This window comes from Molossus molossus, unplaced genomic scaffold, assembly GCF_014108415.1.
Source record: "Molossus molossus isolate mMolMol1 unplaced genomic scaffold, mMolMol1.p scaffold_m16_p_2, whole genome shotgun sequence".
NCBI classification, from domain to species: Eukaryota; Metazoa; Chordata; class Mammalia; order Chiroptera; family Molossidae; genus Molossus; species Molossus molossus.
In genome coordinates, this window is record NW_023425355.1 from 105659535 (window position 1) to 105675887 (window position 16353).

The following is a 16353-nucleotide window of genomic DNA, read 5'->3' on the forward strand; positions in this document are numbered from 1 at the left end:
CAGATTGGTGCAGCCACTATGTAAAACAATATGGTGTTTTCTCAAAAAAATAAAATAAAAATGGAACTGCTATTTGACCCAGTGATCTCACTTCAAGGAATATATCCTAAGAAGCCTGAAACACCAATCAGAAAGAATATATGCACCCCTATGTTCAGCATCACTATTTACAATAGGTAAGATCTGGAAACAGCCCAAGTTTCCGTCAGTAGATGACTGGATAAAAAAGCTGTGGAACATATACACAATGGAACACTATGCAGCTGTGAGAAAGAGAGATCTCTTACCCTTTGAGACAACATGAAGGAAACTGGAGAGTATTATGCTAAATGAAATAAACCAATCAAAGAAAGACAATTATCACATGATCTCACTTATTTGTGAAATATAATGAACAAAATAAGCTGATGAACAAAATAGAGCCAGAGACATGAAATTAGGGAACAGACTGACAAAAGTCAGGGGAAAGGGGGGTGGGGATGGAAAGAGATAAACCAAAGAACTGATATGCATAACCAATAGACACAGACAACAATGTGGTGAAGGTAGGGGGGTGAGAATGAGGAGCAGGGTGTCAATGGGGGAAAAGGGGAGGGACATCTGTAATACTTTCAACAATAAAGATAATTTTTTAAAAGTAGTATTAGTGGCCCAGCCGGTGTGGCTTCGTGATTGAGCATCGACCCATGCACCAAGATTCCCAGTTAGGGCACATGCCCATGTTGTGGGTCCAATCCCCAGTGGGCACATGCAGGAAGCGGCCAATCAATGTTCTCTCTCATTGATGTTTCTATCTCCCTCTCTCTCTCCCTTCCTCTCTTTCTAAAAATCAATCAATAAAAATTTTTTTTAAATAAGTAAAAGTAGTATTAGTGAAAACTTAATATTCACACAAAAACCTGCACATGGATGTTTATAGCAGTTTTGTTCATAAACTCTCCCAACCTTGGAAGCGACCAAGATATCCTCAGTAAGTGAATTAATAAATAAACTGTAGTATACCCAGACAGTAGAATGTTATTCAGCACTAAAAATAAATGAACTATCAAGCCATGAAGCGAAAGGAGGAAACTTAAATTTGTATTACTAAGTGAATGAAGCCAATCTGAAAAGGCTGAGTACTGGATGATTTCAACTATGTCACACTCTGCAAAAGGCAAAACAATGGAGATCTTTAAAAAGATCAGTGGCTTCTGGGGGTTATGGGAAGGAGGAGGGATGAATAAGTGGAGCATAGAGGATTTTTAGTGCAGTGAAAATATTCTGTATGAAACTATAATGGTGAATACATGTCATTATACATTTCTCCTAACCCATTGAATGTATAACATCAGGAATGAACCTTAATATAAACTATAGACTTTGGGTTATAATGACATGCCAATATAGATTCATCAATTGTAACAAATATACCACTCTGGTGAGGGATGCTGATAATGGGGAAAGCTGTACATGTGTAAGGCAGAGGTATATGGGAAATATCTGTACTTTCCTTTCAATTTTGCTGTGAATCTAAAATTGCCCTAAAAAAAATAAGTCTTTTTAAAAAAATTTTTCCTCCACTTTTGACTCCATAGTTAAATATTTTCTTTTTAAAAATATCTTTAAAAGCAAGGAATGTAAGTGCATTTTGTGACTTTCATTAGCTTGCATGAAATAAAGGTTTGTGTAGTTAAAAAAGAAAGAAACCTTAATCATCAAACTAGATTGAAAAATCGTAACGAGTAATCTGTACCTAACAAAAAATATAGTTTCTTCTTATATCCATGAATGTTTTAAAAAATTCAATTGAGTACCCATGTCACAAAGAAAATATTGAATAATGTTTACAAATTCATATTCAATGGCTATATTCTCTTATCACAGGAAAACTATATTACAGGGGAAAAAAAGGACAAATATCTTATTCATATAAAAACTAAGAGCCCTGGCTGTGGTGGTGTTGTGTACACCAAAAGATTGTGGGTTCAATTCCCAGTCAGGGCACTTACCTAGGCTGCTGGTCGGGGCATATATGGGAGGCAACTAACTGATCAATGTTTCTCTCTCACATTGATGTTTCTCTCTCTCTCTCTCTCTCTCTCTCTCTCTCTCTCTCTCTCCTCCCCCCCTTCCCTCCTTTTCTCTAAACATATCCTCAGGTGAGGGTTTAAAAAAACTAAGAAACTTTCTTCAATAGCTAAGATCAAAATGATAAATTAATTCTGAAGTTGCACATTTCTTTTGAATTTATGAGATACAACTACATTTAGAGGAAAGTGTATAGTTTCAAATTTATTACTATAAAAAAGCTGAGAACCCAAGAGTGATTGCGTTAGGAACTTGGATTTCATTCATATGTGGGATATAAAACAAAAAACAACAAGTGAACAAACAAAAATCAAACTCATAGACAGACAAAAGAATAGTAGTTACCAGAGGGGAATGGGGTTTGGAGAGGACGAAGAGGGTAAAGGTCCAATATATGCTGATGGAAGGAGACTAGACTTTGGGTGTGAGCACAGAATAGAGTATCAGATGTTGTATTATAACGTTGTATACCTGAAATTTATATAATGTTATTAACCAATTTTACCCCAATAAATATAATAAAAATTTTAAAAATTAGAAAAAGAACAAACTCACACAAACACATGAAAATGAAACGCCAAACAAAAACTCAAAAAGTGGCAATTCATAAAAATTTAAGCTTACATAAATAAAACAAAATCTGGTCCTTTCAAATAATTATATGGATCAGCCCCTAACAAATCTATTCAAATTGTAAACAAAGAAAAATACAATATTCCTAATAAAACTAAAATATTCATTGTACCAGATTGGTAGTAATATAAACTAGTCATAGTGGAATGTGAGGTATGTTTAAAGAAACATACTTAAACATTTAGGTGAAATATGTGAGTCCCTGAGGAAAATGTAATCGTGAAAATTAATGAAAAAGTTAAAAGGGACCAGTAGTCACAGGCAGCATTACCAGACACACCTCCACTTGTATAGGAGGCCTGGCTGTGGCTGGCAAAGGCAGATGTGGCAGAGGTCTCAGTTCCCTTCTGGCAACCCTATAGGCCTGAAATGGGCATGACTAGATGAGGACCCAATGGACAGAGCAAGCTGGAAAGGACAAAGCCAAAGCAGGGTGTTGGGGGAAGGACAGGATGTGATGAGCAGGGCTGGAGGGACACAGACAGACCAGAACTGGATTGGCAGAGGCCAAAGCTGACAGAAAGGGCTGAGACCTCATGGCATGGTCAGGGATAGAACAAAATAGGTGGGAGCAGAGCATGATTGCCATGACACTTTGAATTCTCCTCAGTGTTGCAAAGCAGAAACATCAGGGAGTATCATCCCACACTCACTTATCCCCCATCCCAACATTTCCCCAGCTCCTCTGACCTAAGAAATATTAACAATTGCATGGAAGTTGGTGAATTGGCTGTGCACTAATCAGGCATCAACTATATACATGATGGCCTGGGATGGGGGCTGCAGGGAATAAGGGTCAGGACTGCCAGATCCTCTTTATAAAGTCCCAGCTCCCCTGACAGAGAGGACCCCTTGAACACTAAGTGGGCATCACTTCATAGCTTCCCCTGCATGGACACTGCAGCCTGCTTCTAAATATGGTTGTACTGTTACCCACTACCATCGGAGTTTCAGAATTGGGTATGTGGCCAGACAGATGGGGTTAGGGGCCATCCGGGGGTATTAAAAGCCCTATTCTTCCAAAGTTTATTGACAACACTCTGGGCACTGGGAAATGAGATTCCCCTGGCCCATCACAGGTTCCAGGATGGAAGAATAAACAGAAACAGGAGAGAATTTTGAGGACACCCCTCAAAATTTCTGTTTAGGGGATAGGCAGAAACAGGAGACAAAATGATAGAGAAACACAGAGACACTTTGAGATACCCTGAGAAAGAAGTGGTTAAAGAAACAGGTGTGTGAGAAATTTGTGGAGTATTTCCCTTGTACAGGACGTTGGATACAGGACCTCAGTCGAACAGGGCTTAGTTGTGTACTCTGGAGCGCAGGTCAGTGGTGAGTGGGTCATGCTGGACTGTCTGGTGAAGCATCAGGGCCAGCAGACCTGCCCGGTTCCTCATAGCTGTGCGCACCTTGTGCTCCCGCTCACTCAGCTCTTCCAGCTTATACAACTGTGGGAGGTCAGCATTAGAGTGGAATTCTGGGATTATATCCCATCCCTCAGCCCCACTCAGCATTGTAGCCTACCGCTCGCACACGCTCTAGGTCCACCTCGGCTCGCCTTAGCTTTTCCCAGCAGTAGTGGTGGATGCACAGCCGTTTGGGGAGACGACAGAAATTACCAGTGAGTTCAAAGACATTGTGCACTAGTGGGCAACCACACACCTCATCATCTGGTACCTGTGGGGAAGAATGACAAAAGATGAAGTATGGAGGAGGATAGCAATGGAAGATGATCGGGCAAGGCATGATAAGAGGAATAGGGTAATGAAGAACAGTCAGGCAGGAAGGAGAGAAATGAGGAGTGAATTACTGGGGGAAAGAGAGGAATTTGGTGATTAGGTTGAGAAAAGGAGGCAAAAGGGGATGATCAAGCATGGAAGATGGAGGAAGAAGTTAACAAGCAGGGATAGAAGAATGGAGGTGATTGGACAGGAAGGACAGAACAGTGAGATCAAACAGGAAGGAGAGGAATGGTGGAGGAAAGACCTGACAAGGAGAAGTAGGTGAATGAGAGTTGGCAAGACATGGAAGAGGTAAGAAATGAGGCAGAGAAGGTAGGAAGAATGGAAGAATGGAGGCAGTTGTTAAATAGGGACAAAGAAAGGATTTAGGAAATGACAGGCAGAGAAAAGATGATTGGGGGCAGTGAGGCAGGGAAAACAAAGAATGAGGGAAGTCCGAAAGTGAGGGGGAGAGGAATTGAGGGCAGCCATGCAGAGAGGAAGGGAGGAATGGGGGCAGTTGGGCAGGGGGTGGGAAAGGATTGGAGGATGGTCAAGCAAGGAAAAGAGAAGGAGAATGATTATGCAGTGAGGAGCAGAGAAATAGAGGGTGGTCAGGGAGGGAGGGAGGGAGGGAGAGAGAGAGAGAGAGAGAGAGAGAGAGAGAGAGAGAGAGAGAGAGAGAGAAATGTGGGGCAGGCAAGGAGGGTAGGAATAAACAGCAGTCAGGCAGCAAAAAGTAAGAACAGAAGGTGATCGGGCAGTGAGGAGAGGGGAATGTGGGATATTCAAGAAGGGAAGAGGAGACATAGTGGTCATAGTGGTTGGTCAGGAGGTATGAAGGCAGTCAGGAAGAAGGAAACAGGAGGCAATCAAACAGGGAGGTCAAACAGGGAGGAAGAGAGGAATAGGGTGGTCAAGCAGAGAAAAGGGAAGGAATGGAGAGTGAGGAGGGAAGAGCCTCACCTTGGGGTCTTTCGTGTGTTCAGGGCACAGCACCTGGAGCCGCTTACAGTACCTCTGACTCTTTGGGTCATAAACGTCACAGAAGAGCCTTGTGGCTCTGGGGGAAGGTTAAAAGTGAGGTGCTAAAGGTCAGGAGGAGGGCAGTCCTATCCTGAACCCTGTCTACATTTTATCCCCAACCTTACCCATACCCTGCCCAGAACTTACCCACCTCTGCCTTTGAGCCCACCTACATCCTGCCCATGATCTTGCCCACCCTGTTCCTGACCCAGTCCACATCATGTCTGACCAGCACCCATACTCACCCCTCAATGCAAGTGGGGTACAAGGACCCGAAGGACGATTTGCACTCGTACTGGAAAGAAAGATTATAAATGGGAGGAACTGTGGATGTACACTGCATGCCCTCCTGTGACAAAGCCCCAAACAATATATTTGTCCCCGTGGACCCTATGCTGCTGTCTGTTCAGCCAATAGCCCATCTCTCCATTGGCTGATACCCAATTGTCACCCTCATACTAGGGATGGAAGAAAAGTACAAATGAGTAGGACCATGGATGTATGTTGTAGTCCCCTCTACAACAAACACCCAGGCACCAAACCTGTTCCCCTCCCCATGAAACCCACCAAACCAAAAATACCCTTGCTCCATAAGCCCCCAGCCAATACCCCAACCTTGGCAAAGCAGTGCTCCATATGGCGGAGGGCAACATGCATACTGATGGATTTCCCACAGGAGACACAGAAGATCTGGTGGACACTGTTTGTGATAACTTTGATGTTCTGCACAAGAGAGTGGAGGAGCCAGTGAAGTAGTGCAGAGTGGGTATGCACAGGGCAAGATATCAAGTACCTTTCCAATACACCCTACCTATTCCCACTCACCTCCTCATCACTGTACACAGCCTGCTGCTTGCCACGCAGAATGATGGCCTCAAGTTCATGAAACTGACATTCCATTTCCTTCAGGCGGGTGTGGGTGTCCTGCTGCTCACGGAGGATGCTCTCGAGCATTTTCTTGCCATGCTCCTCAGCAATACAGGGGCTGTTATGCCACTGCTGAATGCGCTGGGGCAGGATTTCATAGATACGTCTGGAAGGGGAGACAGCAAGAAATGAAATTGGTAAGTAGAGGCAATAAAAGAAGAAGAAATGGATGAGTGACCAAATGGTGAATATATAGGGTAATAAACGTTAGATGAGTGAATGCTGGGGAATGAGTGATTAAATGGTGGATGAATGGGTAGATGGTATATGGCTGGGTGGGTAAATGACTATAAGAGTGGATGAATAGGTTGGTGAATGGAATGCAGATGGGTGGTTCAGTGGGTGGGCGGGTGGATGAATGGGTAGGGAGTAGATAGACTCACAGATGGCATAGGCCATGCCCTACCCCAAGTCCTGTTGCTTAACCTCCAGGTGCACTCACTTAGCTGCCAGCTTCATGCCACAGTTGTCTGAGCAGTACTTGGAGCCTGGCCTGGTGGGATTCACACAGCCAGGTCCCAGGCACTGCTGCAGTGGGGCTAGGTCCTTGGCAGCCATCTGCTCTAGATGTTTCCGCCTTTCCATGAGTTTCTGCTTCTTCTCATTCTGTGGGACAACCATGGTCAGGGCAGGGGTAAGGGAGTCCCCTAACCCTGGACCCCTGCCTTCCATTGGTCTCCCAACCTCTGCCTCCATGTCCCCCTCCATCATTTCTGTCACCTTCCACTCCATCTTTTTCTTTAATTTCTCCATTTTCTTCACATTCACTGTCTGCTTCTGCAGTGCAGGATCCAGGAGCAGGAACGCCTCAAAAAAAAAAAAAAATCTACTTTGTTGTGTAACAAGCCATCCTTCAAATCAAGGGATAAAACAAAAATCATTTATTAATTCAAAATTCTGTGGGATGACAATTGGGATAGGCTCAGCTGGGCAGTTCTGCTGGTTTTGCCTGGGTTTCTCCATATGGTTGTAGTCAGCTAGTGGCTGTTTGGTCCTAGATGGTTTCACTCATATTTGTAGGTTGATGGGTCAGTGGAAGTAATGGAGCCATGAGTCTCTATCAACTGGCAAGCTAGCCTCTGTTTTTCACATGGTGACTGGATTCCAAAAGCACCAAAAAAGCAGAAGCCCCAGTGTTTAAGTATACAGTAAACCCTCAATTTATGGATCTTGATTTGCAAACCTTGATTTAAAGGACTTTGATTTAATGTACAAAATTTCTGGTCCATATGTCATATGTGAAAGTTAATACCCTGTTAATTTTCTTTTCTTTTATTTTATTTTATTTTATTAATTAATTTTGTTACAGATGTTTCTCCTTTTTCCCCCCACTGATTCCCCCCTCCCCCTCCCTCCCTGCCCTTTCCCCAGTTTGCTGTCCATGTCCACTATTCATGCATACATGCATATAAGTTCTATGGTTTATCTCAAATGCTTTTAACCAAGATTTGCTTTTAATCAAATTAACAGGTTATTTTTTTTGTTATTAATTTATTGTTATTTTAAACAAATTTTAGCAAATAGGCCATATGTTGGAAAAAGTACTACAGTAATTTCACCAACATAAATAAATATTACATATCTACAACTATAGTCTACATATTTAAATCTAAGAGTCACCGCTCCTACACAATGTTCGGCAAATGATTAGCATGTGATCACACCAAATTGCTGGTGGTAATTGGTTCTGCTGTCTAGAGGCATGACTTTCTGCAGCAGTTTTAACTCATGCTGGTCGATGTCATGCACTAAGCCACACCCCAGCCATGTACATTTGTTTACTCACAGTGACTGGTGAATGCGTGCACTTACTAGACCTAGTCAGAATAAATCTAAATTACTGTAATACATATAGAAAATTTTCCTGTGAAAGTAAAATTTTCATACATAATTTTAGTTACACAAATGTGTCTACATAAGTAAAAACAGGTAAACTAACTAATTTGTTAATTGTTATATAATAGACTTTCAGCTTTAATGGATACCCCATCACCTGAATTAGTCCACTCTATCGAGGTTTTAACTATATTTTAAGCCTCTGCATGCATCGTGTTTGCTAGCATCCCAAAGGACATGTCACTCATCCAGGGCTACAGGCCAGGAAAATGCTGACAGATCTTCCCAATTTGTTTCTTAAATGGCCTTTGGACACTTCCTGACTCCTCTCTCCTCATTGCTGACCCTCTCTGCCTTTATTGTCCCCATCCTTCTATGCATGGACTCTGCCATACACTCATCAGACTTTGATTGTCAAAAGTCCCCTATGAGCCCGGCTGGTGTGGCTCAGTGGATTGAGCTTTGTCCCATGGACTGAGAGGTCCCGGTTTGATTCCCAGTCAGGGCACATGCCCAGGTTGTAGGCCCAATCCCCGGTGGGGGGCATGCAGGAGGCGGCCAATCAATGTTCTCTCTCATCAATGTTTCTATCTCTCTCTCCTTCTCCCTTCCTCTTTCTCTAAAGTCAATAAAGAAAAAAAAATTTTTTTAAGTCCTGGTATAGTTTTCAGTCCTGAGGCAGATCCTTTTCCATTAACAGCTGGGGTATTATCTGAGGTGTTTCCTTTACTGCCAATGACACTGCCACCATCTGGTATTTCTGGGATAGCCTAGACTTCTGCAGTTGAGGCAGCTATGGTTGAGTGGGCAGTTGCCAGTGGGATCAAGGCAAGGTCTCTGAGGTTATTATAGGCAAGAGCTGAGAGGCAGACCCTTCATTCCCCCATCCACCCTGTATCCTGGACTCACCAGAGACCAGGGATTACAAGTAGGGTTCCTGTGTTAGAAGGAGGAAGGCTCTGGCTCAGCACTGAGTGGCTGGGGACAGGCTCACCTTGCCCTAACACTCCTGGCCTCACCTTCCGGCCAAAGTTGGGGAGGGGACCACTGCACCTGCCTGGATATGCTAGGTCTTGCCTGCCTGGGAATGACTGACGCTACCTGGCCTGGCTTGCCCACCTTATCCAAACACACCTGGCTGGTATATCTGGCCCCAACTTTCCCATCTGATTGTATAAGGCCCTGCCTACCTGATCAGAAAAGCTACTCCACTGCTTTACATTTGCTCAGTTCAGCCTGCTCTGCCCCACCATTTAGAACATACCTGCTACCCTGCTTCCCTGCTTGTGGGGCACCCTGGTCCCAGACAATCCACCTCTGCCCAGCCACTCAGACAGGTCCCGCCCACCCACATTTCCCACCCAGTCCACCTAGTCGCTCCAGGCCCTGCCTGCCTAATCCTACCCTCTTGGACACATTTCTTCTTGCCTTACACTCCCAGCCCTGTGGGACCCATACACTGCACCACGGCATACTCACCCCATGCCTGGCCTTGCTCCCTTCCCAGATTCTCTCAGCCTCATACGGCCCTCCCCCATTCCTGCACAGACGGAGTTCTGCCATACCTTCCACGTATTGACCCATGCCAAGCCCTGTCCTCGCTCCCCACCTGCACATGCCAGGCGGAGCTGTGTCTGCCCTGACTGTCTTTATTCTGAAACTTACTCTTACCTGTACCCAGTAACACCAAGTAAAATATATAAATATACACATTTTTTAAAATGTTTGTGTGCATATGTGCACACAGGCAAACAAATCATTACTGTCAGTGATTAATAGAGCAAGCACGCACAATGAAAGAGTACACACATTTTCAATAAGACAATTATCAATTCACGAATTCATACTATTTTCAAATGAGACATTCAATATTAATAAAAACTGGCCCTGGTAGCCTTAAAGGAAGTCTAAACACATTCCAATGAATAAGCATCACATAGGGCACAAGTAAGTTACATTAGAAACAAAAGACTTAACTTTTGAAAATTGAAAGGGCAGTTCTAAATAACTTTTGATAAACAGAAAAATAACTGAAATAAAAAAATAAAAAAAAAAAATAAAAAAAAACACTTAGAACTTAACAAGGAGGAGAAAACATACCCGACTGTGGTCTCAGATGGAACTTTAAAATGAGAACATGAGGAAAGAAGAAAGACGGAAAGTACTAATCTGAGCATTCAGCTCGAATTAGAACGAGTCCCCATCTTGACTCCAAAGTCCCCCATTATCAACCTAAAAATCCCCCTCATCCACTCTTCAGATCACAAAACCCACAGTCCCTGGTCAAAGCCCTTACAAAATACCTCAGCCGGCACTAAACGGTAGAAAACTTCGTGGTAGAAAGCTTCGTGGTAAGTGCCATGAAAACGCTACTTCGCGCTTTGGTATCGACTTTTGCCCCGCCCCTTCTTGAATGTGTTGGGTTTGCGCATGCTCAAGACCCACTGCAGACCTGAAATTCCCCAGATTCTCCGTCCAAAGTTCAAATAGCAGGTAGCAGAGAAACCGTAGAGGTCAAGGGTGCGCCATTTGCTGAACACCTTGCCACTGGCCTACATGGATACACTTGTCTATTTTGATGCCAGCCCCTCACCGTTTTACATGTTGGAGTAATCAATCATTGCCTTATTGTTTATGGTAGGAATATTGATCCCCTTATCATTTCCAATTATTTTGATTTTTTTATATTATTACTATTTTACTATCTGCTATTATTTTATCATGAGGTAGGCAATGAGAAAAACAAGCAGAAAAACCCCCACATAAATCCATTTTTAAAAGTCAAAAAAGTAGAAAAAATATATATAGAAAGGGCAGAAAAAATAGAAAGCAACGTGTAAGAAAGTAGGAATAAGTTCATATTTGAAGTTCATATTTTATTACTTTTTATTAATCGGCAATAAAAATTGTTAATGGAGTTAAAGTCAAAGATGGCCATTTTGGATGAAAATGAACAAATCTGGCTATATGCTGTTTATGCAAATCCCAGCAAATCATAAAACTACAGAGATATTTAAAATAGAGGAATGGAAGAAAATTTGCCAGGCACATGCTAATCAAAGTAAGATCAGCTACATTAATGTCAGGCTAAAAATACTATGACAAAAGTATTAATTGAGATTGAAAGGGTCATTCCATAATGACTTGATTCACCATGAATATGTAAAATTTTCAATCTTGTACACAATTAACTGGTGTAAAATTAATATAAAGAAAAATATATTAGAACAAAAGGTGAAACAAAAATAAAATATTCTCACCTAGCCAGTGTGGCTCAGTTAAAAAAATTTTTTTTAACTGAGATAGCAAAATTATTTCAAAAACAGAAAAAAAAATTCGCAGTATAGAAGATTACAATCACACTGTTCTTTTTTGTTTGTTTTTAATTTTTTTCTTTACTGATTTTAGAGAGAGAGAGAAACATCGATGAGAGAGAGCATCGACTGACTGCCTCCTGTGTGCCCCCCACTAGGGATTTGGCCCACAACCTGGGTATGTGCCCTGACCTGGAATCAAACCAGTGACCTCTTGGTGCAGGGGTTGACACTCAACCACTAAGCCACACTGGCTGAGCAATCTTTCTGTTAGGAGGCTATTTTCCCTGAATCAAACCTGGCATCTAATGACAGTGTCCCCAGATAAATCTTTACAGTTTATATCAAACCCAGTTTTGGGACTGAGGCAGAAGGTGAGAAACCCAAGCTCAACTCAGAAGCAGTTTGTGAGCTCTAAAGAAAGCATTGCTTCTTTATGGCCATGAAAGTTTATAATTACTACTTGTGATGTCCAAGCTAATCTTTTAACAAGATTGACAAACCATTAGCTAGATTGGCTAAGAAAAATAGAAGAAGATTTAATAAAAGTATAAATGAAAGTGGAGACATTACCACATAATAGAATAGAGAGACCAGAAATAAACATTTGTATATATAGTCAAATGATTTTTGAGAAGGCTGTCAAGACCATTCAATGGGGCAAAAGCAGTCTCAACAAAGTGTGCTGGGAAAATTAAATATCCACATGCAAAAGAATGAGGTTGGTCCCTAACCTGGTGAAGGAAATAGACACACAAATCCAGGAAGCACAGAGAGTCCCAAGCAGGATGAACCCAAAGAGGTCCACACCAAGACAGATCATAATTAAAATGCCAAAGTCAAATACAAAGAGAGAATTTTAAAAGCAGCAAGAGAAAAGCAGTTAGTTATCTACAAGGGAACTCTCATAAGACTGTTAGCTGATTTCTCAACAGAAACTTTGCAGGCCAGAAGGGATTGGCAAGAAATATTCAGTAATGAAAAGCAAGGACCTACAACCAAGATTACTCTACCCAGCAAAGATATCATTTAGAATCAAAGGACATTTAAAGAGCTTCCCAGACAAGAAAAAGTTAAAGTTGATTACCACCAAGCCAATATTACATAAAATGTTAAAGGGTCTTTATTAAGAAGAAGGAAGAAAACATTAAAAACATAAACAATAAAATGGCAATAAATGCATATCTATCAACAATTACTTTTTTTGCAGGTATTTATTTATTTATTTATTTATTTAGACTTTTTTAAAAATAAGACTTTATTGTTTAGAGCAGTTTGGGGTTTATAGCAAAATTGAGCACAAAATACAGGGAATTCCCATATAACCCTGCTCCCTCACATATCAACAATTACTTTAAATGCAAACAGATTAAATGCTGCAATCAAAAGACACAGGATAGCTAAATGGATAACAAACAAGACCCTTACATATGCTGTCTACAAGAGATTCACTTCAGACCAAAAGATACACACAGATTGAAATAAAAGAAATGGAAAAAGATATTTCATGAAAATGGAAACAAAACAAAACAAGCTGGGGTAGCAATACTTATACCAGACAAAACATACTTTAAAACAAAGGTTATAACAAGAGATAAATAAGGACCCAGCAACTCCACTTCTGGGTATTTATTCAAAAAAACCAAGACACTAAGTCAAAAAGACACACATCCATGTTTACTGCAGCATTATTTACAATAGCCAAGATATGGAAGCAACCTAAGTGTCCATCAATAGATGAATGGATAAAGAAGAAGTGGTGCATATATACAATGAAACATGATTCAGCCATAAAAAGGATGAAATCTTATCATCTGAAACAACATGGGTGGATCTAGAGAGTATTATGCTAAGTGAAATAGGTCAGACAAAGACAAATGCCAGATGATTTCACTTATATGTAGACTCTTTTTAAAAAGGCCTGGCTGGTTTTGCTCAGTGGTTAGAGCATTGGCCTGCAGACCAAAGAGTCTCGGGTTTGATTCCAGTCAAGGGCACATACCTCAGTTGCGGCTCATCCTCTGGTCAGGGTCGTGCGGGAGGCAACCAGTTGATGTGTCTCTCTCACATTGAGGTTTCTCTCTCTCTCTCTCTCTCTCTCTCTCTCTCTCTCTCTCTCTTCCACTCTATCTTAAGATAAATAGAAAATTGTCCTCGGGTAAGGATTAAAAAATAATAATAATTAAAATAAATAATAAATAAACAAGCAGAACAGAAACAGATTTGTAGATACAGAAAACATTTTGACGGTTGCCAAATAGGAGAGGGGTTGGGGGGATGGGTGAAAAAGATGAAGGGATTTAAAAGTACAAATTAGTAGTTATAGAATAGTCTCAGGGATGAAAAGTACAGCACAGGGAATATAATCAATATCATTGTAATAACTGTATATGTTGTCAGATGGGTACCAGATTTATCAGGCTGATCACTTCATAAGTTATATATCTGTCTAATCACGGGATGGTACACCTGAAACTAATATATAATATTGTATGTCAACTGTAATTTAAAAATTTTTTAAAGGGAACCATTAAAAAAATAATAAAATTGGATCTTCACTTAACACCATACAAATTCAGAATGGATCCATGACCTAAATGTAAGACCTAAAACTCTAAGAAGAAAACATGAGCCAAAGGCTTCACAACATTGGATTAACAATGATTTCTTGGGCATGACACCAAAAACACAGGCAACAAAAAAATTGACAAATTAAACTTAATGAAAATTAAACATTTTTTGCATCAAAAGACACTATCAACAGAGTAAAAAAAAAGCAACTCAGAATGGGAGAAAATATTTGCAAATCATACATCTAATAAGGGATTAATATCCTGAGTATATAAAAAACTTCTAAAACTCAACAATAAAAACAACCTGATTCAAAACTGGACAAAGAACTTGAATAGACACTTTTCTGGAGAAGATATACAAATGACTAATAATCACATGAAAAAATGCTCAACATCACTAATCATTAAAAAATGCAAATCAAAACTACTATAAAATACCACCTCACACACATTAGGATAGCTACTGTTTTAAATAAATAAATAAATAAATAAATAAATAAATAAATAAATAAATAAATAAATAGTGTTGGCAAGAATGTGGAAAAAATTGGAATCTTTGTGCACTATTGATGGGAATATAAAATGTGCAGCCACTATGGAAAATAGTGTAGCAGTTTCTCAAAAAATTTAAAATAAAATTACCATATAATCCAGAAATTCCACTTTTGAATATACACTCAAAGGAACTGAAAGCATTTCAGACATCATATGCAACAAGATTTTCACTGATACAACCCCTAAGGCAAGAGAAACAAAGAAAAAAATGAACGCGTAGGACTATATCAAACTAAAAAGCTTCTGCACAGCAAAAGAAAAACCATCAAAATAAAAGGGAATCCACCATATGGGAGACCATAATTGCCAATGATGCATCAGATAAGGGGTTAATTTCCAAAATATATAGAGTACTCATACAACTCAACAAAAGAAAGACAAAGAACCCAATTAAAAAATGGGCAGAGGACCTAAATAGATACCTCTCCAAACATGACATACAAATGGTCAAGAGACATATGAAAAAAAGCTCAACATCACTAATCATCAGAAAGTTGCAAATTAAAACAACTATGAGGTATCATTTCACATCTGTCAGAATGGTGGCCATCAACAAATCATCAAACAATAAGTGTTGGCGAGGGTGTGGAGAAAAGGGGACTCTAGTACACTGCTCGTGGGAATGCAGACTGGTGCAGCCACTATGGAAAACAATATGGTGTTACCTAAAAAAGTTAAAAATTGAACTGTCATTTGACCCAGTGATCCCACTTCTAGGAATATACCCTAAGAAACCTGAAACACCAATCAGAAAGAATATATGTATCCCTATATTCATAGCAGCACTATTTACAATAGCTAAGATCTGGAAACAACCCAAGTGTCCATCAATAGATGAGTGGATAAAAAAGCTATGGTACATGTACACAATGGAGTACTATGCAGCTGTGAGAAAGAAAGATCTCTTATCCTTTGAGATAACATGGAGGGACCTGGAGAGTATTATGCTAAGTGAAACAAGCCAAGCAAAGACAAATAATCACATGATCTCAGTTATTTGTGGAATATAATGAACCTAAACAGACTGATGAACAAAATTGACCCAGGTAGAGGTAGGGTACAGACTGACAAACCTCAGAAGAGTGGGTGTTGGGGGGGAAGAGATAAACCACAGAACTTATATGCATAACCAATGGACATAGACAGCACAGTTGGGGATGGGGTGGGGGGGATGGGGAGGAGGGTGTCAATGGAGGAAAAAGGAGAAACATCTGTAACAAAAACAAATTAATAAAAATAATTTAAAATAAATAAATAGATTAATAATAATATGTAAATAAATAAAAACAATTTTTAAAGGAAATAGGAAAAAATAAATAATAAATAATGTTGATCAAAAAAAAAAAAAAAAGAATTGAAAGCCTGGTCTCAAAGAGACATTTGTATTACATGTTCATAGTAGCTCTTTGAAAGAGCTCTGACTCTGTTCTGCTTCTTCTAGTACCAGGAATGTGGCCTTTTCAAGTCTGCCACTGAACTGGGGAACAGCAGGTGAGGGTAGGGTAAGTTAAAGTGCCACAGAGCCCACTGTTACCACTGAACTTCAGCAGATTTTCTTGAATAACTGCTTTCCAAGTAACTGCAAACCTTTAGCTAATTTCCACAGTTGTGAAAAGGTTGATTTTGACAATCTTTGCCAATTTTTTCATTGCTTTTATGAAAGGGCAAACTTTCAGAGGTTTTACTCCTCCAACT

The 16353-nt window shown here is 40.3% G+C and overlaps 1 protein-coding gene across 1 annotated transcript; it reads right to left on the reverse strand.

Annotated features, from left to right (window-relative positions):
- Positions 1-4007: 4007 nt before the first annotated feature.
- Positions 4008-9800, reverse strand: LOC118635448 (CXXC-type zinc finger protein 1-like). The gene is made up of 9 exons (XM_036270129.1): positions 9696-9800; positions 7065-7187; positions 6823-6986; positions 6279-6486; positions 6069-6176; positions 5699-5748; positions 5394-5490; positions 4231-4383; positions 4008-4154 (listed from the first exon to the last, which is right to left on the reverse strand). Exons 1-9 carry the CDS (start codon positions 9798-9800, stop codon positions 4008-4010), a joined length of 1155 nt encoding a protein of 384 aa, XP_036126022.1.
- Between the last annotated feature and the right edge of the window lie 6553 nt (positions 9801-16353).